The sequence below is a fragment of the Hypanus sabinus genome, chromosome 18 (assembly GCF_030144855.1).
Source record: "Hypanus sabinus isolate sHypSab1 chromosome 18, sHypSab1.hap1, whole genome shotgun sequence".
NCBI lineage: Eukaryota > Metazoa > Chordata > Chondrichthyes > Myliobatiformes > Dasyatidae > Hypanus > Hypanus sabinus.
The window spans coordinates 25,614,036-25,641,017 of NC_082723.1; the positions used below are offsets into that span (position 1 = coordinate 25,614,036).

The 26,982-nt window shown below is 39.4% G+C and overlaps 1 protein-coding gene across 4 annotated transcripts in view; it reads left to right on the plus strand.

Annotated features, from left to right (window-relative positions):
- mapkap1 (MAPK associated protein 1) overlaps positions 1–26,982 on the plus strand; it is a 274,264-nt gene that overhangs the window by 192,461 nt on the left and 54,821 nt on the right. For 3 of the 4 annotated variants that reach the window (XM_059993885.1, XM_059993888.1, XM_059993889.1), the window contains one exon: positions 3,886–3,993. The exons of the other annotated variant lie outside the window; for it this stretch is intronic. In XM_059993885.1, the coding sequence (XP_059849868.1) occupies positions 3,886–3,993 (108 nt within the window). The remainder of the gene's footprint in view (positions 1–3,885; positions 3,994–26,982) is intronic. 4 annotated transcript variants of the gene reach the window in all.

A 26,982-nucleotide genomic window follows, 5' to 3' on the forward strand; every position in this document is an offset into this window, starting at 1 on the left:
GAATTGATGGGTCGTGTTTCCAAAACGTTTTCAGTATTTTTTTCCAATTTAGCCAGGTCTGTTAGGAAAGTAACCTGTCTTTTCACCACACTGGCCTCGTCTGAACTGTGCATTCAAACAAAAGGCAAGGCTCCTTTGTTTCAAAAACCAGTTGAAACACAAGATCTTATCCCACAGTAAAATAATAGGAATGTTGAATATGTTACTGGTATTGAAAGAGATGTTGTTTGGTGCAGCTTTGCATTTAACACAAGTTAAATACCTCCTGTAGTTGTGCATTACTGTAGCAGTTCTTTGTTTTGTTTAACAATAGGCATTTGAGTTAATTTAGAGATGAGCATAATGTAAAGGGCAGCCATAGCTTCAGCCTGTGTGTCTGCAAACACCTGCACTGTTGGTTGTGTGATACAGCATGTTTATGCATACACAGGGCTTTCTACAATTGCAATAATGTGCCTGCTGTCTCATATGGTAAAACCCCCAGTTGACATGTAATATCCTAAAGTGTCTTACAGATTATGATCTGTCACTTTGCAGAATTTATATTGATTTACAAAGACAGCTTGTGTTACTGTAGCCATCAAAGATTAGTGCAGCATTTTTACACTATACAAACAGAAGAGCTGATAATATTTGGACAATTTATTGAATTGTAATAATTAAACAATATGATTCAGAGTAATTAATATTGTAAGATTTGACATTTCAAAATTAAAATATGCACTAAATCCAAGTAATTTGTATTGCATGGTCATTCCAAAATGCTTTTTAACTTTCAAGAAAGGCTTATTTGAAGAATGGGGTTCATCTTCATTTGTAACACATGCAGATGGTTATAGTATATGGTTATTCAGAAACCACTTTAGTTTCTGCAACCAAAAATTTCTTTTTAATCTTCTGGGTTAAAAATTAACTTTTCAAATAAAATTGACTTTTAGAAAATTACTTTGTGTTTATACTGTTGACTTTAAAACCTGGTAACATGGTGACTGCCAAATTTTACTTTGTGTTAAATTAAGCGTCACATAGCACTGTGTATCTGATAAAGAATATTAAACACAAGAGATTCTGCAGATTTTGGAAATCCAGAGCAACACACACAATATGCTGGAGGAACTCAGCAGGTCAGACAGCACCTATGGAAAGGAATAAAGACTCAACGATTCTGGCTGGAACCCTTCATCAGGACAGAATATTGCTATTGTGAAAACTTATTTCATAAATGTTCTGTTTCTGATAATGATGCTCATGTGAACATGCTGGTGATGGGAATGTATTTCCAGCTCCAACACCATTATCAATATCAAGCAGGCGCATCTCAGCAGCAGCATGAAGATTTCCTCACATTTACACAACAATACACCTCAGACTGCTGCAGAGAGATGACCTCTGTGATCTCTTCCTCACAACTTTTTGGTTCTGCAGTAAAACTGATTATTTTTATTCCTCCAGGCCTGGTGTCTATTACGACAAAGTTGACACGTGTTGTTGCTGGAGTAACAAGTGCAGGCCACTTCATGTGGGGAAAAACAGGATTCGTATTCTAAGTGGAAAAGGTTCTGTTATCCTCCCCATTAAATCCCTTACTTGTAAATTCAAATGAAATTTATTATCGATGTATATGTCACCATATACTACCTTGAGATTCATTTTCTTGCAGGCATTCATAGTAGAACAGAGAAATGAATAATCAATGAAAAACTACATAAGCTAAGAGTGACAGAGCCATTGTGCAAAAGGATGACCAACAATAAATAAACAAGTAAACAAGCAAATAAATAAATAAACAAACAAACAAGCAAGCAAACACACAATTAATACTGACAACATGGGTTGTAGAGTCCTTGAAAGTGAGTGGAATCAGTTCAGAGTTGAGCTGAGTGAAGTTATCCACGATGGTAACTGTCCCTGAACCTGGTGGTGTGGGACCTAAGGCTCCTGTACCCCCCAGATGGTGCGGATCCCTTGATGACGAATCAGGCTTTAATTTACTAAAGTCAAGTCAAGTCAAGTCACTTTTATTGTCATTTCGACCATAACTGCTGGTACGGTACATAGTAAAAATGAGACGTTTTTCAGGACCATGGTGTTACATGACACAGTACAAAAACTAGACTGAACTATGTAAAAAAACAACACAGAGAAAGCTACACTAGACTACAGACCTACACAGGACTGTAAAGTACACAAAAACAGTGTAGGCATTACAGTAGATAATAAACAGGACAATAGGGCAAGGTGTCAGTCCAGGCTCTAGGTATTGAGGAGTCTGATAGCTTGGGGGAAGAAACTGTTACATAGTCTGGTTGTGAGAGCCCGAATGCTTCGGAGCCTTTTCCCAGATGGCAGGAGGGAGAAGATGTTGTATGAGGGGTGCTTAGGGTCCTTCATAATGCTGTTTCCTTTGCAGATGCAGCATGTAGTGTAAATGTCCATGATAGCAGGATGAGAGACCCCGATGATCTACTCAAATGACCTCACTATCCGCTGCAGGGTCTTGCGATCCGAGATGGTGCAATTTCCAAACCAGGCAGTGATGCAGCTGCTCAGGATGCTCTCAGTACAACCCCTGCAGAATATGATGAGGATGGGGGGTGGGAGATGGACTTTCCTCAGCCTTCGCAGAAAGTAGAGACGCTGCTGGGCTTTCTTTGCTATGGAGTTGGTGTTGAGGGACCAGGTGAGATTCTCCGCCAGGTGAACACCAAGAAATTTGGTGCTGTTAACGATGTCTACCGAGGAGCCGTCGATGTTCAGCGACATTTGATTGTCTTGTAAACAATGATTGCTGCCAGCTTATGTAAAACTGAATGTCACTTGAGGCTAGCTGGCAATATTATCATAGAGTATTCCTGCTGCTCCACATGAGCGCATAGTTGCAGCAGGGTGTGTGTGCTTTTACAGAGACACTGAAAGGCTTTACTGGTTCAGTCTCACTGAAGCTATTCTATCCACTTCACAAACATTGTGATTATAGTCAGACTGGAATTTGAATTTGATTGCTATTTTCAAGCAATGCTCTAAGACTCAGCGGTTCAGGTATTGAACAGTTGAGCTTGTTAGGCTGACAGCAAGTTATTGGGCTAACCATTGATACGAGCAGGATGTGCTTTTGCTTGGGTGGGGAAGATCCAGCAGTGCTCTTGCTGTTGGTGACCAGGCAGAAACCTTCCACTGTGAAGAAATGCTGGTGGTTCAGTGAGAACAGATTAGCCAAGAACCCACTGTGATCCAACAGTCAACTGTTATTCCAGTGCCCTTGTTCATATTGCAGCCATTTGGACAAAATGCAGGAGGGCAGTTGGAACGCAGCAATAGTTCAACAGCTTCAGGAGAGGGAGAAAAGTAAAGCGAGAGAAAACTCTCAATTGTGTGAGGGGAAATAACTGTTAAATTTGATTTGTCTTTTGAGATCTCTTAATATTTCTGCAAATAAATAACGATCAAATTCATCCCAAATATACTGTGCAAATGTTCTTGCTTAGAACCATGATATAATTTCTTGTCTAAATCTCCTTTTGCATTGAAAGAGAAAAGAATGGCAAAGAAAATAAGGAAGTCATTACAAACCAACTTAAATTAATTTGTTGCCAAAGGGCTGCTTTAAATGGCTGTGAAAGATGGGAGAAATGCTATATGTATTAATGTATTATTTAACCTTTTGTGGATAAAACCATTTACTATTTTGAGCTTTGACTACAAGATACAAGTTACCCCTGATTTTAGTGAAGCTGGTTGATGTGTTAATCAGCTCATGACATTTTCCTGGGTTTAGGATGGGAGATGTCTTGGGATATAAACCCAAATCTTTGAGGAGTGTAAGAACAGTTTCTACAAACTTAGGACAAAATTTGTTTTATTTGCTAGTTTTATTTTTCTTTACAGGGCATCAATATCGCCTTGAGAAGCAAAATGAACCTAACGTAGCTGTAGATTTGGACCGTACCTTAGAGAGTCAGAGCACTTTGGAATTCTGTCTGGTCAGAGAATACAGTAAGTCTTAACCTTTTAAATTTTGACAAACCTCTTTAAAGCACACACATAAATGCAATACTGCTGAGAAATCTGCATTTTAAAAATATTTTGGAGCAGGGATTCCCAACTTTTTAATGCTGTGGACCAATACCATTTAGCAAGGGGTCCATGAACCCCAGGTTGGGAACCCCTGGTATTAAAGTTTTAAGAAATTGTGTTCTTTCCATGTATCTGCTAAATGGTTGGCAGAGCTTGGTGTCAATGATATAAAATAAATATTTTAGGAAACTGTGATATGGGGAGGAACATTATTTACAATAGTGGGGAATATTGGAAGAAACAAACTTCTATGGTTGCAGAGTGCTGATGCATCACAGTGTGGTATGGACACACCAATGTCCAAGGACAGAGAAATCTATAGAAAGTGCTGGACCCAGCCCAGTCCATCACAGGCAAAGCCCTTCACCGCCTTTAGCACATCTGCAAGGGGCATTGTCACAAAAAAGCTGCATCCATCATCAAAGAACTGCCTCTCCCATCATCCATGCCATGTTCTCTTCTTGCTACATGGTACAGAAGTCTTAGGTGTCACATCACCAGGTTCAAGAACAGTTACTACCCTGCAACTATCATGCTCCTGAACCAGTGTGGATAACTTCACTCACCTCAACTCTGAACTGATTCTACAAACTACAGACTAACTTTCAAGGACTACTCATCACATTGTCAGTATTATTTATATTTTTATTTGCATAATTTGTCTTATTTTGCATATTGGTTAACCTGTTTATGTATAGTTTTTAATAAATTTTATTGTAATTTTTTTATTTTTGTAAATTAATCTCAAAGAATTATATGGTGACACATGTACTTTATTAATACATTTTCTTTCACCTTAACTTTGACTTGAATTTAAGTCTGCATCGTCTATCTTCTCTATTTCACCTTTTCTTATACTGATGTTTACCATTAGGAGTGGAAGTCATTATTGCTGACTAATTTGACTTTGATTTCACGTTTTATTGACAAAAGATAGGCATGTCATTGATATTTTTCAGCAAACTGTGTGAGATGCCTAAGATATAATTTGCATTTTGAACAGAAACAAGTGGGAATTTTGTTCCTGTAATATTTCTAAAACCCAAATATTATATGTAATCTTGACATTTGTATTTTTGATCTCAAAATTACTTCATTGGAGTAAAAAAAAACTGAATTAAAATTACCAAGCTTGGCGGTATGAGGAAGGTCAATCAAAGCTGAAGATGCTTTCTGAAATTGTTTGAGCCTTCTTCTTTCCTCCTCCACACTCCATCCAATACAGCCCGACCTCAATCACTGGAAAAAACAAACCCATTCTTCTGATTGATCATACTTGCAAAAATCTATTCAAATTGAAAACAGAGCTGCTTGATGTTGAAGTTAGTTATATATTTTAAACTCAGATTAAAGTGTTGCTGATCTTGAGATTTTCTGGTCCTGTTCTTATAAATGTTGCAGAAAATGAAATAGGTATATATAGTAACACACACAAAATGCTGGAGGAATGCAGCAGGTCAGGCAGCATCTATGGAAATGAATAAACAGTTGATGTTTTGGGCCAAGACCCTTCATTAGGTCTGAAAAAGAAGAGAGAAGATGCCTGAATAAAAAGATGAGGGGAGGGGAGGGGAAGAAAGATAGCTAGAAGGCAATAGGTGAAGCCAGGTAAGTGGGTGTGTCTGTAGACTCACCTTGTGGACTTCACTTCTGAATGCTATTTGTTTACTTTTATGATTGCACAGTTTGGTGCTTTTTTCTCTGCACATTGGGTGTTTGACGGTCTTGTTTTTTTTAATGGGTTCCTTTGGGTTTCTTTGTTTTGTTGCTGCCTGTAAGGAGACAAATCTCAAGTTGTATCAAGAATACATACTTTGATAATAAATGGACTTTGAACTTTGAAGCTAAAGGTTTAGAGATGAAGGAATCTGATAGGAGAGGAGAGTTGACGATAGGAGAAACAGAAGAAGGAGGGGCACTGTGGGGAGGTGATAGGCAGGTGAGAAGAGGTAAGAAGCCAGAGTAGGGAATAGAAGAGGAGAGAAAGGAAGTGTTTTGAAAAAATATATTCTATATAACTATACATAGAACGTAAAGTGGTACAGCACAGTACAGTCTATTTGACCCATGATGTGTATAGAGACTGGTGGAGGGTATGAAAAGTATCCCCAGGAGTGTGGAGGGATTGGACAAGTAGAGACAGGATAGAGTCAAGGAATGAAGAGAATAGAACAGTAAAACACAGTACAGGCTCTTCAACCCACAATGTTGTGCCAATCTTTTAACCTCCTCTTAGATCAACCTAACCCTTCCCTCTCACAAAACCTTCCATTTTTCTATAATCTGTGTGCCTATCTGAGTCTGTTAAATGTCCCTAATGTTCCATACATCCACCACTCTGTGTAACCTCTGACATCCCCTCCCCATACTTCCCTCTAATCATCTTAAAATTGTGTCCTCTAGGAATATGGAACAAGTGAATATATTTGAGAATTACTGATTGGGATTTAGTTTTATAGTGCAATAATCCCCACTGATCTGAATTATTTTGCATTTTTTAATGCTGCGACTATATTGAACAGAATTTCATGTTCAGAGTTGTAGATTTGTATGCAAGTATAAATGTGCGTACGTGAGTGGAAAATTTGGAGATTGTTGTAATTCTTGGGTGAAATTGCTGAATTAGCAACCCAGTGTCCTGGACTGAGCTTTGATTTCAAAGCCCACCACATTGATAAGGCATTTATATTCAGGATAGTCAATAAAAAGCTAGTGTTAGTGATAGAAAACATGAATCTTTTAACCTCTGGTTTATACCTCTTTCAGGGAGTAAATTTGCCTTTCTCACTGAGAACAACAACACACACAAAATGCTGGTCGAACACAGCAGGCCAGGCAGCATCTGTAGGGAGAAGCGCTGTCGACGTTTTGGGCTGAAATGTCAACAGTGCTTCTCCCTATAGTTGCTGCCTGGCCTGCTGTGTTCTACCAGCATTTTGTGTGTGTTGTTTGAATTTCCAGCGTCTGCAGATTTCCTCGTGTTTGCTTTCTCACTGGGTTTGTGATTAATTTCATAGATTCTCAAATAGTAGAGTGCAGCATCCCTCTAAAATAGCCAACAAGTCTTTTCCTTCGAGGACAGTTAGGGATCCCCTTTCAGAAATTGCTTTGCCTGTGACACTCACTTTGAGTAAATAAAGTGAGAATTTTAATTATTTTTATGATTTATTGAAAAATATATTTTAACTTTAGTTAAATTCAGTACTTTCTTTTCTACCCAATGTAAAGTATCTTGCCAAAAATTTGGGACTCTGATGTTTTAGCTGAACTTTTAGAGTTTTACGTATTTTACAATTCTGGGACGTCTTATAAGTTAATAAGTTAATCTTTGAGTTTTAGTAACAAGTAAATATTTTATTTTTCTAGTTTTAAAAGCAATTCATAAATTGAGCACGGGTATTGTTTTATTTTGAGTTTGTTTAATGATTAGAGAGGATCCGTTAATTCAGTCTGTTATGTTTTAGAAGAAAAAAAGAATGGTTTTCAAACAGTTCCTTTTATGTTGCTAATTATGAACTCTGATTAATTATTAATACACCAAATTTCCAGTAGAACATTAAATCATTTGGAAATTTGTGCAGTTTGCAGGTCACCCTTACATGTTCTATTTCAGTGTAATACCAGAGAAGTGTGCTTGTTCGAGGACTGCTTGAAATTGTCACTATGTTGGCATCCTGTTGACATTCCTCACAAAGTGAATTATTTGATCTCAGCTGGAGATACCTGGCTTGCCAGACAGGAGGCGAAATCTTCACTTCAAGAGAAGGATGGAGAAATCAGAAGAAAAGCTAAAAATGAGCACTTAACTCTGTTTAATTCTCCTTAAACATCCCCTAAATTTTCTTTCTTATTCACAATTTGACATTCTAAATGTTGTAAGAAACCATCCGCAACATAGTTCTTGCTTGACTAAGCATCTTCGTCATTTGAGAATTTTGCAGAGAGGTGGTATCATAAAGTATCACACATTTGGTCTTTTTGAAAGCATTTTATGGGTGACATGAATGATTGCTAATTAAACTGAAAGGTACATGAATTTGTGGCCAAAAGGGGGTAACATTTTTAGCATGCAAGAGAATGAGAGGTGACCTCACAGAATTTATTGAAATCATGAGGGGGAGGAATAAAGTGGATGGTCTTAGTCCTTTCCCCAGGGTTGGGAATCCATAATTTGAGGACACAGGTAGAAATAAGAGGGGAGAGATTCGAAATAGATCTGAGAGTTCAGTTCTTTACACAGATGGTAGTGAAAACCTGGAATGAACTGTCAGAGAAAGTGGTCAGTGTGGACACCCATTGCAACATTTATGAGGTGTTTGGATAGCTACATGGAGGGAAGTGCTTGCAGGGTTATTGGCCGAATGCATGGAACTGGGACCAGCAGGAATGATGCTGTGGTTGGCACGGACCAGTTGGTCTAAAAGGCCTGTTTCCATGCTGTACTCTGGAGAGGCGTGAGAACAAAATTAATGAACGGCGGAGCTAAGTGAAGTTTGACAAAGTTTTAAGGCTAAGTGTTTGAATTTCTGTTTCTAATGTGAACAAATAAAATGGATCATATAATTAGAGTAAATGTGATGATGAGAAAAGAAATTCAAAGTCATGAAGTCAGATCCAAATTAAATCAGTTTTCAATCAGACAAGAAGATGCTGAGAAATCCAGTATTACATGTATCTGAAAACTGTTCATCACAGTCCAGGTTATACAGTGGAGCAGTGAAGGAAAATGAATTAATGTTTGGAGATGCTGTTGGAGCAGTTGGACGTGCATCGACAAAACTCTGATGCTTTGCGAGACTTGTTCAGTTTCGGCCATCATGCAATGAATGAAACTACAGAAAGCATATAGATAATAGCAACAAATCGAAAAGGTTCACTAAGAAAATTTTAAAAGCTTGGGTTTGAGGCATTGGGAAACTGGAAGCTATACAGAATTTTCTATCACTGAAGGAGACTGCCCATCTGTCTACTCTAACTTAATTCATCGTCTCATCTTCATGCTTCTTCCTGATAGCAACGTTTTTTTCTTCTTCTCGTATCATTCCTTTCCAATTCATCAGACCCAGAAGCTGGTTTATTATCACTGATAAATGTCGTGAAATTTGATGTTTTTGCTATGGTACAGTGCAGTACTATACTATAAATTGCAATGCGATATGTATATTATAAAATTAAATAAGAATTTCAAAAAGAGAACAAAACATAGTGGGTTAGCGTTCCATGGATTCATTGACCATTCACTGATGATGGAGGGAAAGAACCTGTCCTTAAAGACTTTGTAAGGCTTCTATTGAGTTAATTTTCAAAGCCTTAAGTGCCTTTTGGATGGATAACAATTTAATTTTGCTTCTGTTCCAGTCACGTAAAGTCTGTGCCTTCCACTTATTAATCTTACAGCTGCTGGAAACAGTTTCTCTTGTTTCTACTTAACCTTTTCATGATTTGGAACATTCACTTAACCCCCTCCTACCCACCCCCACAGCTGACAGCTCTCATGAAGATCAGCATCATTTGCATCTCTGTAGTAAGTATATATTTAAAGTAGATCTGAATTGTTAGATTAAAATATCAAATATTTGGAAAGAGTATTTGATATCAGGTGTCATATAACAAGCATTTGAAAGGTTCAGCCAGAGTTAACTACGAATATTAGAATTGTTATGAAGTAGAATGTCACAAAGGCAGTATCAACATAGACATTTCAAAGTCTTTGTCTTTTTTATAAACTGGCATGCCATATTGCTTCTAACAAAGTGCAGATTTCTGAAATCTTATTTGTTGTCTTTGGCGCATGAGATTGAGGTACATTACTAATACTGGAAAGTGGTTTGCTCTTTTGCTGGCGTTAACCAGCAATGAAAGTAGTTTGGGCCCAACCCACAATAGAGCAAACCTGAATGTGACTGACTTGTTGAGGTCACTTTGAACTGCTTGTGTTTGTCGACAGAAAAGTGCAAATGCAGTAAGATATAGGTTTTGGCTTAGGATATTCAGACAATCTTTTGTAATAGAGCAAAGACCAGTGCAACACAGGGGCCAGCCCTTCAATTTGGTTTTGTGCCAAATAAACTAGTTAGTGAAATACTCAACTAAACTAATCCCTTTTTTCCTACATAGTGTCCATATCCTTCCATTTCCTGCCCATTCATGTGCCGACCTGAGAGCCTCTTAAATACACCTGTCGTATTTGCCTCTACTGTCATTACAGGCAGCACATTCCAGGCACCCTCTGCTCTTTTGCCTTTGAACTTGCCCCTTCTCACCTTGAATGCATGTCCTCTAGTAACAGTCATTTCAACCCTGGAGAAAAGGATTCTGGCTGTCTGCACTATCTATGCCACTCATTTAAAACTCTCTGTCAGACCTCCTCTCAGCCTCTGCAGCTCCAGAGAAAACAAGCAATCTTTGTACATCCTCTCCTTATAGCACACGCCCTCTGATCAAGGTAGCATTCCGGTGAACCTTGTATGCCCCCTTTCTCTAGGCTCCATGTCCTTTCTATAATGGGGCAACCACAACTGAATGCAATCCAGTGTTAAAACCCTTACTAAAGCTATCTAACTGCAAGCCGAATGTGGAACAGTTTAGGAGTTCTAATGCTGAAAGGTGCCCAGAGATTTTTAGTGAGAACAGTTGAAATTTCGTCCTGGTTTAAAAAGTCCGCAAGTGTGGACTTAACATTGATAACTGCAATGCAAGTGTACTTTTTGCCTTTGACAACCTAACACCATTTGATTATTGTTATTCAAAACAAATTAGTGCTAATTTATTGACACTGGTTATAAGACTTCATTGTATCCAGTGGTTGCTCAGTACGTACAGTAAATTTAGTTGGGGAGTTGGAATAGGCAGTTTATTTAATTGCAGGTAATTGCTGTGCATCATTACAGTAATTCAATTGCCATAATATAACTAAATTATTGTGGGGGCGGTATTCTTCAGTTAAATTGTTTGTTAAGTTCCAGTTCATGGCTTGCATTTAAAACATACTCGAAAGGCTCTTGTCCACAGATGTACATGGATGATAGAGAAAGGGAGGGAAGGATTAGATTGATTTTGATTGTTAAAAGGTTGACACAATATTGTGGGCCGAAGAGCCTGTACTGTGCTGTAATGTTCTATGTTCTGTAGTACTGTGCAAAAGTCTTAGGTAGATAGGTACATCTAAGGTGCCTAAGAGCTTTGCAAAGTACTGTATTTGTCAATGTGGAGTGGAGAGTGAGTTTGTAAATCTGGCAGGAACAAAGGATGTTGGGAATGATGAGAGTGGTGTGGGACAGGTGGCAGAGAAGGAGTGATGGGCAGTGGGGGGTGGGGGGAAGAGGTGCAGGTTTCAGACACACCCAGCCCTGAGACATCAGGCAAGGTTTTTTGATACCAAACAATTGGTTTATTGATAATTACAGAATGTCTCTCTGGTGCTTCCCTCTCCCTTCCTTTTTTCCCAACCATGATTCCCCACTCCCTGTCCCCTTCCCACTCTCAGTCCACAACAGAGACCCATATCAGAATCAGGTTTATTATCACTCACATATGTCATGAAATCTGTCTTTTTTGTAGCAGCAGTACAACGCAATACATAAAATTACTCTAGTATTCTGCAAAAGCTTTAGATACCCTCGCTGTATATATATGTGCCTAAGACTTTTACTGAGTACTATATTTTAGGATTGCTACAAAAGCCACAATGTTGACAACATGTCTCATGAGTGTCAGAGTTTTTGTGTTATCTGAGCTGTACATTACCATATGCTGAGTTTTGGGTAGGTTGGATACAAATTGGGTTAATAACTAATTCCAGTTATTTGCTGTAGAAAGTTATAAATCTGAATCATCTTTTGGAAAATTGCTTCCATGTGCTGTTTTGTATTTGCTTTGGGATAACTCTGCAGTCACTCAGAAGTATACTTAATTTTGATTCACAGAAGAGTTGGATTGAAGGGATAATAAGACATCTGGGAATGTTAATCTTTGCCAAGCTCCTTTCTGATGAACTCTTCCAAACAAATGCAGCAAAAGAAATGAAATCATTGGCACAAGGTGATGGCATGTGCCTTATGTTGCAATTTGTGTTGAAAACTCCCAAAGCGTCTGCTGCAGTTGGAAGTATAAAAGTTCACCAGTAATTAAGCTGCACTCTATGACGGGTGATTTTTTTTGTTGTTGTTGTCCAGCCTCCAGTGCTTTCTTAATCTAGCACTGTTTTGAACACTTCTGCTCCCTCAGTAAAAAGGGAATTTCCCAGTGGTCAACCACTTAAATTCCAATCCCCACTCCCATGCCAATAGGTTGGTCCATGGCCGCCTCTTCTGCCATAATGAGGCCACTCTCAGGGAGGATGAGCAACATTCCATATTACTTTGAGGTAGCCTCCAACCTGCCCTCACCTATCCCTCCCCCCATCTTATTCTGTCATCTTCCTTCATTCCTTTCCAATCCCAATGAAAGGTCTCAGCCAAAACATCAGCTGTTATTTTACTTTCATTGATGTTACTGTTGAGTTCCTCCAGCGTTTTGTGTGTATTGATCTGGATTTTCAGCATCTGAACAACTTCTTCTATTCTAAATCTACTGATTTTTTTCCTCTTTATTTTCTGTAAATACAAACATACACTTTGATTTCATGGCAATCTGTGCTTTTTGCTACAGTTCCTAATGTGCTCAGGTCTTTGTGTCTGGGTGTGCTTGAAGTTCTGCTCTTACAGACTGTGGGTAACATTGGATTGGCTGTTGTTCATTGTCAGTTCCCAGCTGCCCTTGACAAGGCATTGGTGAGTTCCTGTCATGAAATGCTGCACTCATCCTTCTGAAGGTGCTTTTGGATTGGGAGTTGAAGAGCATCAGATAATTGATCTTTCACGTGCACATCAGAATATGCAATGAACTGTGTCATTTGTGTTAACAACCACAAGACTGCGCTGGGGGGCAGCCTGCAAGTGTCACCACACATTCTGGCACCAGTTGTGCTCACAATGTTCACCAGAACAGCAGCAACAAAACCCCCTTCCCTCCCTCCCACCCATCCACCAACTCACCCACTTGCAGACATTGACCCTCCGAACTCTGGACATTTGGTCTCTGACTCACAGACCTACAGGTGTCATGTCTCCAACTTCCAGTAACAATGAACCAATAATCATCGGCCCTCGATTTCCAAATTCACCAACTTTGGTCTTCGACCCTGGGACCCATCAATCACAGGCCTCGAACTCTGGACTCACACAAACTTCCAACCATAGAAGCCTGCTGACTTAAGGGTTTGGGTGGGGCACGGTGTGGTGTCACTGTCCCTGGTGCCTCATGCTTGATAAGACCCAGAATTAACAGTGAGAAATCTTGTATCCCATCCAACTTGACCTCGAGATTGGGTTTCCAGTTTTAGATAAATAGCACTTGTATTTTGTATTGCACATTAAATAACTAACTTCTGCTGAAAACTAAGGTATAAATATGTCAGCTTTTGCATTTTAGACTCTAAAACAAATACTAGTACGATCAGATAAAGGTTAGTGCAGCCTTAGTGCTCTAACAGCACTGGTGATCCTGAAATATAAACAATTGATTTATAATACTATGCTGTTAGTTCTGTACTTGAATTCGAGTTTTTTTTAATTGTTTTAGTAAGTACTCCAAGGGTTATATAGAGTAGTGATTTTCAAGGGGATATTAAGAAGAAATAGGTTAATATATCAAAGTGTGTAGTCAGGTTCTTGATTAGTCTACTAAGGAGTCACCCATGAAAACAAAGTGATCTTGTCAGGGTATATCAGTTTAAAAGCACTGTTCTCATCTTGAAACACATATTTTTAGTGGGACAGGTGACCTTATTTAAGATTATCTTGAGTCAGAATCTCTTCTGTGTATTACAGGCAAATCCATTTGAGGTGATCAGTTGTGATAGCTCCTGATGTATTCATATCACTGACCTGCAGATCTAAAGGTGGCAATTGCAGAGTTCAGCATGGGCAGCTGGCAAACCAGCAAGGCTGTTTGAACAGCTGAGTAGTGCTGAGAGCAGACACTCCTGTTCTACTACTTTGAGCTTAGCATAAACTAATCAGTATAGCTGACTTGGCCTAATGTCCACAACTCTTGTGCGTTAGGCTGATTTAATATGGAATTTAAATCGGAACTTAATGCAGGCAAATGTACTTTGGGAGGACAAACCAGGGTAAGATTTACATAGTATATGGTAGGGCTCTGAGGTGTACTGTAGAACAAATGGACCTGGGAATACAGTTCCATAATTCTTTGAAAGTGGTAGATCGGGTTGTAACAAGAGTTCTTAGCACTTTGGCCTTCATTAATGAAGGCAGGAGTTAGGGTGTTATATGAGATGTTGGTATGGCGAAACTTAAAGAGTATCGTGTAGTTCTGGTCACCTACTTACAGGACGGATATCAATAAGCTTGAAAAAATACAAAGAAAATTTTCAAAGGTGTTGCCAGGACTTGAGTTACAGGGATAGGTTGAATAGGTTCAAACTCTATTTCCTGGAGCACAGGGGAATGAGGGGTTCAAAGGTTCATTTATCATCAGAATATACAACTTTGAAATTCTTACTTCTCCAGGTAGACATGAAACCAAGAAAGAAAAAAAAGGCAGCACAATCATCAGTTCCCAAATCACACCTCCCCACAAAAAATGCAAACAAAAACAGAACAAGCACATCAGTACAAAACTATGAGGGGTATGGATAGTATGAATATATGCCGGCTTTTTCCCCTCTGTTTGGGTGAGATGAGAATTATAAATCGGGGTTAGGTTAATAGGTGAAATATTTACGTGGAATTTGAGGGGAGACTACTTCACCAGAATAGTGTGGGCATTGAACAAATTGCCAGCAGAAGTGGTAGATGCAGGTAAATTAGTAACTTTTAAGAGAAGTTTGCATAGATATATGAATGGGAGAGTGTTTGGAGGGACATGATCCAGGTGCATGTAGATGAGACCGGGCAGAAACTCGGGTTTACATTGATTAGATATGTCAAAGGGCCTGGTTCTCTGCTGTAGTGTTCTGTATTTGTACATAAATAACAAATATAGTCCTTTGGACTAGTTTAGAACATTTGGACCTAGAACATTTATATTGTTAGGACACCTCAAAATCTCAATTATAATATGGTTCCAAGAACTGTGGCTTGAATCTCTGCCCAAATGGGAAGAAGCTATTTGTCCTTGTTCATTGATTTGTTAACTACTAAATGAAGAAAAAATATTATCAATACAGCATAGTGCTGGGCAGGCTATTGGACCTTCAGCACCAAGACAAGAACACAGCTCGCCTCCAGTTATATTCCAGAACTAACAATTCCACTGACATCACTGCAGGAAATAAGAAGCAGGTTGCTGAATTTCACACTTTCCAAATGCGCATACCTACACCACGTCAGCCAAGCAGGTTTCAGCTTCCCTGTTGACAGAGCCTGTGTACTATCAACTTGTTCTGTGTCCATTTTCCTGATTGATGGACAAGGTTGTTCCAGTTACCTCAGAAGTTTTTGGTTCACAGCATTGGCAGCTGATGCTAATGAGTTCTGTGACTGTGAAGTCCCTAAATGTGAATCTCAAAGGATGAAGATTGTGTACGTGAAGAGAGAAGCGGTACCTGTGCTCCATGATCTAATCATGTTTCAATCTCATACGTTCGGTTCTTAAATTGCCTCTAAACCAATTGTTGTACAGATTATTCTGGCGCTTATTTTTCTTCAGTTTGCTATTTCTGAGACAAGTGAAATTAATTTTCTACCAGATTCTTGAAGGTCTGATAAAATGCACTGCCCAGCAATGACAAGATTGCAGGTTACAGCAGCCTTCTGTTTATGCAAACTGTTCGTAACCCAAACAGTCTGCAAGTCAGAAATGTGATCATGAATTGTGTTCCCAGGTGGCAGAAGGTGCCTGCAGCATTGCAGCAGCTGGTGAATCTATTCCGTTGGTCTCTCTAACACTCGTTCGTATGTACTGTTCACAGGGTAGGCATTTGTTAGCTGGGGAGGACCCGTACAGTAGTTGTACCTGTGGGTTCAGGGTGTCTGTCATGTATGCACAGAGCAAGAACAATGGAGCAGTAGGAATAAACATTCCTACTGAGTCATGTAGTAATGGCACTCGCTGGGCAGCTCACAGTGTGGGAGCTACGAACAAGGCCTCCAGAGACGAAAGCACGCACACTCAAAAACCCGAGCAGAGAAAGAGCTCTCCGCACATGGGTGGCTCAGTTGATTCACCATGCGATTAATTAGTCACATGCGCACTTGCCACATTCTATCAATTGATCTGACTGGGTTCAGTGACCTCAGTTTTTTTAATAATGTAGTACCAACTCTGATGAATCTCCTTCATCTGAACAAGGAATGATTCTTCATAACACCCTAAAAATGTATAAAGGAGGATGTTTCTCTTTTGGAGAAATAAGGCTGCTTAGGTTGGGAGATGTTTCTGGAGTTTCCTGTATGTTTGAACCTGGCTGTTTTCTGAAGCACTGTTGTACAGTAGAGGGAGAATGTATGTCCCTTCACACCATTATTGCTTGGGCAATGTTGTTGGTCAATAATCTGGGAGTACAAAATCTCTATCCTTGGCATTGTGAGATGTTAATTGATTTGTATCTATTTCAACAGATCGAATAGTAATAGCAGTAAATGTAATAGATCCTGCTGTTTGTGTCATTGTCACCAGTCACTCATGTTGTAGATATTTAAAAGCTGATTACCATATGAATAAAGTTGTCCACAGTCAGCTGAAGAGTGCCTCAGGACCTTTATTGGCTATGGAGGCCAACTCATTGAGTATATTTCAAGTGAAGGTTGATAGGGTCTTGATTAGTAAGAATGTCAAAGGTTATGAGGAGCAGACAGGAAAATGGGGTTGAGAGTGATAATAAATTGGTGTTGATGGACCGAATAGCATAACTGCTCCTGTGGTCTTCATTGTTTGCAGCCAAGAAAGTCGTTGTTGTATGCGCTTGACTTTGAAGCGTAGTATTGTGCCTTTTGTTGTATTGTTTGAGAAAGATCAAAGTATATTCCTTTATTCATTTATTCATTTCTCCCAAGGTTCAGAACTGTCAGAGGTACTCCGGTCTGAATTGTAGGAGCCCTGTTTTCCAGACTCCAAGGAAAATGTGATTCTATTCTTGCAGTTTATTCTGCCTCGGAGGATACACTTAGCCTTGCTTAATGCTGAGAATGCATTCCTCACAGGTGGAGTGCTATATAAATTAGCACAATATGGGGTCATTATAACATTAAGTAAATGGACATGTGTGCCTGATTTTTAAAAAATCAAACTCGAGATAGATGATATTATTTTATGTATGCATGGTAATTCATGGGAGTTACAAACACACAAATAGGCATGACCTGTACATCGGTAGAGCAGCAACACATTACGTAGCAGAGGAGGGAAGTGGGTGGTAGTTACATCTTAGAGGAGGAATCAGACTGTGGGTCCTCCTCTAACTTTGGCAGTTTCTTCAGGTAGACATCGAGATTTGTCTGCCATTTCTTAAGATTCCTCCCATGAAGCAGTTCTTGATAGCAGGAAATCATATCGTGAGCACCTTTTTGCCTTATTGCTTCGCTCCCTGTCAGGGTAATTATTGATGAACTGGTCTATTTGTTGTGATCATGGTGATGCTCGTGCTAAGGAGTTTTGTGGTGAGGTTTTTTGCTGTTGTTTCCTCTTCTTCATCTGTGTCCTCAGATTCACCCAGGATGTGTTGCTGTGCCAGTTCACAAGGCTTTTCATTATTAGGGTTCCCACCATGAGAATGCAGTAACTGTTCAATATCACCATCATTAACATCCTCTAATCCCACTTCATTGGCCAGTTCAACGATGTTTTCGATGACTGGTTTCACCCGAGATGGACGTTGTTGTATGCTGCTGGCCATAGCTTCTTCTGCAGTTTTAAGTTACTTCATCCCAGGCTGCTCTGATATTGTCGACAGCTTTCATTATGTTGTAGTTTTTCCCACGATTGCCTGATGGATTGTTTGTCTTGACCTTTTGTTTCCTCTACAAGTTGCTTGAATGTGTAATAAAGGTGTGGTAGGCTTTAAAATTCGATATTACTCCTTGATCCATTGGTTGGAGTAATGAAGTGTTATTGGGTAGAAGGTTTTACAGGAATGCAGGTCCAAAGCATGTCAAAATTCTTAGGGTGGCCTGGAGCATTATCAACCATCAACAGTGTTTTAGATTCAAAGTCAGGCTCCTCATTATACTGCTTCACTGCTGGACAAAAATGTGAAACAAACCAGTTTTGGAAAACCTCAGTCATCGCCCAGGCTGTCTTGTTTGATTTCCAAATTTCTGGTAGACTTGACTTATAAATGCCTTTCATTGTTTGTGGTGTTTCAGAGTGACACACAACCATAGGCTTTAACTTAAAGTCACCTTTAGCATTGCTTCCTAGCAAGAGAGTTAACCGGTACTTTGCCACCTTGAACCCAGATATATGTTTCTGTTCTCAGGAGATGAAAATGTGAGAAGGCATTCTTTTCCAAAATAGGCTTGTTTCATCCACATTGAAGACAAGCTCGGGAAAATAATTGTCCTTTTTGATTGTGGCCTTCAGTGTTGCAGGAAAATCCTGGGCTGCCTTGCTGTCTGCACTAACCACTCCACTAGATGTGTGTATGCAGTGGAGGTCACTGTGTTGTTTAAGTCGATCAAACCAACTTCTTTTGGCTGTGAATGTTACTGACGTATCGTTGTCTTCTTGAATACAGTTGAAGATGTTTATTGCCTTTTCCATTATTATCAGCTGGCTTAGGGACATGTTTCATTGTGTTTGGTAATCTACCCATATATTTAGTCTACTTTCCATTTTTTTCAAGCTTCTTGAACAAGTCACCTTCATTGATGATAACTTTTGAGGTCAACGTTGCAGAAGCTTTTATCTTGTCTCCATCTTTTATAAATGTTCTTATCATCGATGTAGTCAATTTCAAAGAGGTACCAACATCAACCTGACGCTCGTCAGCTCCCAAACGCAGTTCCACTTGTAGTTTCACATCCATGCTAATGTTTTTGCTTGACATCTTCGATGTACTACTCTCACTGGATGTTGCAGGCTGTTTTCCTGTCATTATGGGTGGAAAAAAAATGGAATAAATGGGCAAGATAGCAAGAATGTTTACACATGCTGGGGGGGGAGGGGAGAGGCAGAGCATGAACTAATATGTGATTGGCTCAGAGTGCACGTAAAGCGCTCTCATTGGTTGATGGAATACTGTAATGGCAGCCGCTCTTAGATGCTGTTTAGAATGAACTTTTGTCATTTTTAAAAGTTTCAATTAAAAACTGAATAACCACATTGTAACAAATCAGTGTTATGCGGGGTCTGAGTGCATGCGTCAGGGTACTAATCCATTCCAAGTGATGAAGTTTGTTGGATTAGACAATGGGGTTTATGAATGGAAGACTTCAGCCCCCGTGGTTTGTTGGGAAAAGATCAATGATGAATGGAAGATCATGGAAAAATCATGCACATTAACCAGATGAATATCTGCAGATGGCTAGGTTTATGTGACCTGTGGATACCAGGGAAGTGTACCAGAACCTTAGCGCTGGTTTTACTTGGTCTGTAATTTTAAAATATCCCTGGATATCTACAGTGTCGACTAAATCATAATTAGAAATTGAACTAAAGAAATGGCATGGTTGATAAACAAGAACTATGGTGTTAGATGGACCTCGGTGCTTGTGATGAAAGATTTCTCCTTAATTGCTGTTACAGTATGTTACCTGATCACCCTTCAAGTGTGCTGGATCATCCCCAATGAATGGACACAAAAGGCACAGTCACTTCTAGGAATTGTAGAAATTTGTTGTGTTTATATGCCACAAGACATGCCTTAATTTGCTTTCAACAGCAGGAACTGCATTGAAATAGCATCTTCATCAAAAACAAACATCCCAGCCCTTCATTGCAAAGCAACAAAGCATAAAATATTTGTCTTCTGTGTACTTCACATTTGGCAAGCAGCCCAATTTTGGCCTAATTTACAAATGATTTAGTGCTAGATAAAATATTTTTATTTGTTTGGTTCTGCCACTGTACGAGTATCTTTAAGGAGGTGAATCAAAGCTCCATGAGAAAGGAAATTTGTGCCATCACAAGGTCCCTTAGGGCTTCTCCCTGGCGCATAGCCTAGTAATTTTAGAAGGTATTTCTATTAACACCATGAAAACCTTTGCAGCTGTAAAGTCCTTTGTATTGGGAAAAAATTATATATAAATGGGGGAAATAGCAGGTTAATTCACGAGCAGGCTAATTTTCATGTTGGCAAGTAAAAGGAAATCCTTTTGATGTCATTACCAGTTATCTCCGATTTTGAATATGTACATTTTACAATTTGGCATGAAGAACAATTTTTGTAATACTGTTTGCTGGAGTTGTTGATTGAACCTTGAGGTCCCTAGGAGACAAGCTGGCAATCTTCCACTAATAACAATTGCAGAAAAATGTGACTCTAGTAAATCCCCAGTGTGTATTTGAGTGGATGGCTGATGGTTGCATGCACTACCCTTGATTACCAAACCATCACTGAGAGATTCTGTATGATAAATGCAGCATGAACTCAAGTTCTATAAGAGGCTCTAATACTATGCATTCCTGAGGAATCGATAGTGTTATGGTGCACCTGTATTTACAAACATTAATCTTGCATGAGAGCTGTTGACCCTAACTCCCAGTTGCAGTTGACGCATCACATTTCTGTCTTGACTGCCCCACCCCACTTCATTTGTGCAGAATATACACTGGAATGATTCAATAGTCCTTTATGGCCATAGACTACTAAGGTGACATTTTGAGTCTTGTAACCATATTGGGCATGATGCTTTCAAAGTTCAAAATGTATTAATTAGAATTTCAGTTAATTAGAATTACAGAACAAAAGTTTCTTTTGAAGTTTGTTGCAATATTATGTTTGTAAGTTAAAACACACATCTTTGCTTTGGGCAGAGAACCATGGGATCACAGAGGTAGCCATTTGGCCCATCAGCTCTCTACCAGAGCAGCCCTTAGTTCTGTTGTCTTATGGATTTTTCTCCACTTCCCTCTTCAACACCAGAAGGAAATCTGCCACATCTGCAAGCTGAGCATGCCAAATTCAACAAGATGCTGCATTTTTTTTTAAAAAGTCTTCATTTCACTCTTGATTCCCTTTTTGTTTCACAGAGTACAAGATGTACAGCATAGAACTAGGCCCTTCTGCCCACTGTGTCTGTGCTGACCATCATGCTTGTTGTGCAATCCTGTTCAAATGGTTCAATTTAATATCAGAGAATGTATACAGTATGCAACCTGAAATTCTTATTCTTTGCAGACATCCACGAAACAAGAAACCCCTCAAAATGAATGGTAGTTTCACTGCAATCATGCCTTGTTTATTCGTACCTCAACAAACGTCTCTTAAGTGTTGTTGCTGCTCCTGATTCCATCACCACCTCTAGCAGCACATTCCAGAATCACCTATTTTGATTCCTTTTAAACTGCCTCTCACCTTAAACTGATGCAGTCTAGTTTTAGGGAAGCAAGACGACATGGGTTGAAGATGTGTGGAAGTTTAAAAGAAATGTAAGGGGTAAGATTCCTTTACCATGAGAAATGTTCTTGGCTGCCTATCTCATTGCTCTCATAATTTTATAAGTCTCTATCATGTCACCTCTTGGCCTCCTTTGCTGCAGAGGAAAACCTACCTATCCTATCCACTTTCTCCTGATAACTTGAGTAGTTCTGTTCAGGCAACATTCTTGAGAATCATTTCTGCTCTGTCCCTTGCTTAATTTTATTTTTCCTGTAGTAAAGTGAACAGACCTCACACAATACTCCCAACTGTGGCCTAACCAACTTTACCATGATATCCCAACTCTTCTACTCAATGTTTTGTGCTGCCTGCACCACAATACCTGTGATGCCGCTTTCAGGGAACTACAGATTTTCTGTTCTACCACACTGCCCAGGGTCCTGCCATTTCTGTCCTTCGATTTAAATTCACAAACTCCATCATCCTGCACCATTACCCTTCACGCCCAGTCCTCAACCCCCTCACCTAAAGAACACAATCCACCCTGCCCAGACTCCTCAAATGTCTCCATCAAATTTCTTCTTGGTGTTCTCTAAAGAAAACAGTACAGCCTATTCCAGAGACCATTCTTGTAAATCTTTCTAGATCCTCCTCTGGTGCCAGGAATGAACTTGCTGCAATTGAGACTGTTTTAAAGTTCAGCAAACTTTTCTAGTATCAGAGGTATAAATTTTTAACCAGTCTCTGATCTCCAGTATTTCCCTCAGTCAGAAACCTGATGGTAATCAGATAATGGATTCTTTTGTGTAATGCTGTCTGACATAATTATTACCCAAAACTTTGGGAATAGCTTTATTACTTAGTGAAATAGTGCTGCAACTTCTCGCGTTCAAACTTTGACAAAGCCACAAGAGCATATCCCTGATTTGGAGGCAATAGGGCACTACAGTAGATATTCTGAATCTTTTAAGATTAATTGAGTAAAATTTATTGTTTTCCAGTTAACTTATTGAGTACTAAATACTTGTACTGAGGCATCTTACTTTATGGAGGGTTTAATGTTGATGCTTAAACCTTTGCGAGCATGTTGTTTATGCAGGTGACATGCAGTTGTTGTACCAGAAAGCTGTACACCAAGTTCAACACAGATGTAGTTACTGTTATGGATTTTTTTCATATATACTTGAGGGCAAATCCTCCCATGGTGTATGGTGCAGGTGTTAACATTTACAATCTTTGCTTGCTATAGTGTAGCATATGCTTGATTTCATTTCAGAGTGAAAAATAGATGAAATGCCAGGGATTCAAATAATGTATAATTCACATCAAGTGACAGCAGGCTTTTAATACTTGCTCCAGCCGACAGCCTAGCGCCAGGAAATGTCACACTTGGAGTGAAAGCAACTTGCTTCCTGTTATGTAGGCTTCCTTGATGACTAAGTGATCGATTACCTATGACTTTTTTTCATTTGGGAAAACCTTATGCCAAAGTGTGCTTCTTTTTAAGCAGTTTCATTTGTTAAGCACAAAGGAGACCGTTAATATACAAGTATATCAAGTGCGTACTTGAAATATCATTTACACCACCTGACTGCACCAAGTGCTTGTCAGCTTGAAAGAGTCAGCAGTAATTTACTGAGCTAGAACATGAGTTAGAATGCAAAATGAATATTATATTTTTTTTATCAGATGCCTAAACCAGGGCTCCTTTCTGCCAGTCTGGGTGGTGATGTAACTCTTGGGTTTTCTGGTAGTAGGTCCTTGTAGATACATTGATTCTTAAGACAGGTACAAGTTGAGTGCTGATGAGAAAATTGAATTTTTGAAATTTTCTGTTTTACTTATCTAGTGCACACGAGTCTAGCTTGTGGGCAAGTCTGAACAGCCTGCCATTAGTGCCCGTAAACTATTTTGGCTTGTCTTCTCTCGTAAACAGCCTCGTTCTACAAACCCTCCTCCACAAACTGTAAACTGCTGCTTGGATGTCTTTCCCATTTCTGGCAAAGAGCTGCAAGCCTGAAATGTTGACTCTTTCTCCTCCCACAGCCACAGCTTGACTTACCCAGTTTTTCCAGAAATATTTTTGCCTCTGACTTCACTGCTCCTATGGTTAAATATGGCCTTTTATAAAATAAAGAGTAATAAGGACACAAGACATAGGAGCAGAATTAGGCCATTTGGTCTACCAAGTCTGCTCCTCCGTTCCATCATGGCTGATTTATTTTTCCTCTTAACCCCATTCTCCTGCCTTCTCCCCATTACCTTTTGATGCCATTACTAATCAAGAGCCTATCAAATTCCACTTTAAATCCATCCAATGACTTAGCCTCCTCAGATCCACCACCCTTTGGCTTAAATTATTTCTCATCTCTGTTCTAAAGGGATATCCTCGTATTCTGAGGCTGTGCTGTCTGGTCCTAAACCCTCCCACCATTGGAAACAGTAATGATAATAGGCATAGATGAAAGATCAAAGTTTGCAATATATTTATTAATAGAGCATATATACTGTAAGTCACATTATATAAACCTAAGAATGATTTTCTTGCGAGAATCACAGTAAATATAAAGCACAATAGAATCAATGAAAGACCTCACCCAACAGGATGGACGAACAACAGTGTGCAAAAGACATCAAAATGCATGCAATACAAAAGAAAAAATAATAATAAATAAATAAATAAGCAATATAAGTTGAGAACATGAGATGAAGAGTCCTTGAAAGTGAGTCAGTAGGTTCTGGGAACAGTTCAGTGTTGGGGCAAGTGAAGTTACCCCTCTGGTTCGAGATCCTGATGGTTGAGGGGTAATAACTGTTTTTGAACCTGGTGGTTTGGGTTCTGAAGCTCCTGTACCTTGTTTGTGATGGCAGCAGCGAGAAGTGTGCGTAGTTTGGATGGTGGGCTTTTTTGATGATGGATGCTACTATCTTGCGATAGTGCTCCATGTGGATGTGCTCAGTGGCAGGGAGGGTTACAACTGTTGACCTGTTGTGACAGTAGGCAAATTGGAGCAGGTCCATGTTGCTTCTCAGGCAGGAGTTAATGTGTTTTATCTCCAACCTCTCAAATCACTTGATCACAGTGGATATAAGTGCTACTAGACAATAACCATTGAGGCAGACGACCACATTCTTCTTGAAGCCTATTTGAAGCAGTTGGGTACTTCAGGCTGCCAAAGCAAGAGGTTACCAATGTCAGTGAACACTCCAGCATTGCTCTTTACTCATCAACCAAGTACCTCATCTGGCCTGGATGCTTCCTGTAGGTTTGCCCTCTGAAAGGATGCACTCATGTTGGCCTCAGAGACAGGGTCATTGAGGACTATGGGAGTTTGTGAAGGCGCCTCCTTGTTTTGATGGTCAAAGCAAGCATATAAAAAGCATTAAGCTCATCTGGGAGTCAAGCCTTATTGATATTGTGACCTATATTACTTGATTTCACTTTGTTGGAGGTGATAGCATTCAAGCCCTACCACAACCTTCAAACATCCATGAGTGATTCAACTTTAGTCTGGAATTGCCACTTTGCACTTGAGATGGCTTTCCAGAGATCGTGCTTGGACCAATTGCATTTTACTTGGTCCCCAGACCTGACTGCTACTGATTTGACACTCAGCAGAACCCTTCATCAATTCTGGTGCTGTAGACTTGATGTGAAAATTGAAGAACAAGTATGCAGAGATGACAGAAAGGTTTGTCTGTCTGAGATTGGATTGAATTCACAATGCTACATGACCCTTTTTTCCTTGTACTTCTGACTGATGGAATGACTTATACATTCTTGATGTTGACATGACAAATACCCGGTTCTTCAACCTTCACTGGCAGCAAAATAAGGAAATGTTTTGTTTTTATGGAAACAAAAGGGAATTTACCTTTGCAACTGTGCAGAGAATCAGGGCTGCAAATTCCATTTTCAAAGCATGCATCAGTGTCTGCATCCTAACATTCAGTTTAATGGAACTCAGTTTGGAAAGCAGATGTTGCAATGTGTACAATTATTTTGAATATTATGTTAATTTCTCTGTGCCCCATATGGGAAGGATGTGGAAGCTTTAGAGCGGGTGCAAAGGAGATTACCAGGATGTTTCCTGGACTACAGTGCAGTGCATGTCTTCTGAAAACAGATTGAACAAGCTGTCCTGACGAAGGGTCTCGGCCTGAAACGTCGACATCGCTTCTCCCTATAGATGCTGCCTAGCCTGCTGTGTTCCACCAGCATTTTGTGTGTGTTGTTGAACGAGCTAAGGCTTTTCTCTTTGGAGTGAAGGAGGAAAAGAAGTGACTTGATACAGATGGACAGGATGTTAAGAAGCATAGATAGAGTGGTTAGCCAGAAACATTTTTCTGGAGTGGATATGTCTAGTACAAGGAAGGTATAGGGGCAGATTTTGAAGGTAAGTTCTTTACACAGAGAGTGGTGTGTGCGTGGAATTCCTTGCTAGGGATGTTGGGCATTATACATTATACATTAGGGGCATTTAAGGATCACTTGGATAGATACATGGATGATAGAAGAATCAAAGGCTACGTTGGAAGGAAGGGTTAGATTGAGCTTAGAGCAAATTAACATTGGACCGAAGGTCCTGTATTGCTATATATGTAGTGCTTAGCTGTTAGAATGATGTGCATTTAGTATATGTTAAAGTGTGTTGTAATCAATAGGAAGCCCCTCAGTTTCATCATTGATCAGCTGCTTTTATGTGAGTCATTTCAAAGCTTTAGACATTACACAGGCAATGAAGAGTAATCACTTTAGTATAAAGTGGAAAGTGTACTACATACTTAGGTTAAATGAGAAAAGTCTGCTTGAAATTCCTATAGGAAATGAATATCCAGAAGAGAGTGTCAATTTTTAGCAAAGGTGTTTTCACAGGAGACAGCCTTCCAGTACTTGCAATCAGACTTGAATGTGAAGATTGTGCAACTGGACAAGGTTATTGAGATTGGAATGTGCCCGTGGAAGTGTACCAAAGCAGTTAGTACATTAAGAGATTGTGTAAGTAAGCTATTTGAAAATTTACTATTAGCAGCATCACCCATAGAATGAAAACAACCTTAGCTCTGGCAAAACAACTGGCAGAAAGAAAGGAATGAAACATTAAAAACAAAAGTTAGCAATAAATAAAAGATTTCAAAACAAAGTGGTAATATTTGGAAAGAATAATCCTTCGAGAGAAGAGAGATTTATTTTGTTAGAAACGTTTTTCAAATGAGGTCAAGCTGCTCTGAAGGAACTTCAGTTCATCTTTGAAGGCTAGGTGCTATGTGCAGAGCATATTGGCCAGTGGTTGGAAACATCCCGCAACATTTGGTTTCAACATCTTCAGTGGAACGAAGTCAGTAGCCAAGTGCAAAGTAAGCTC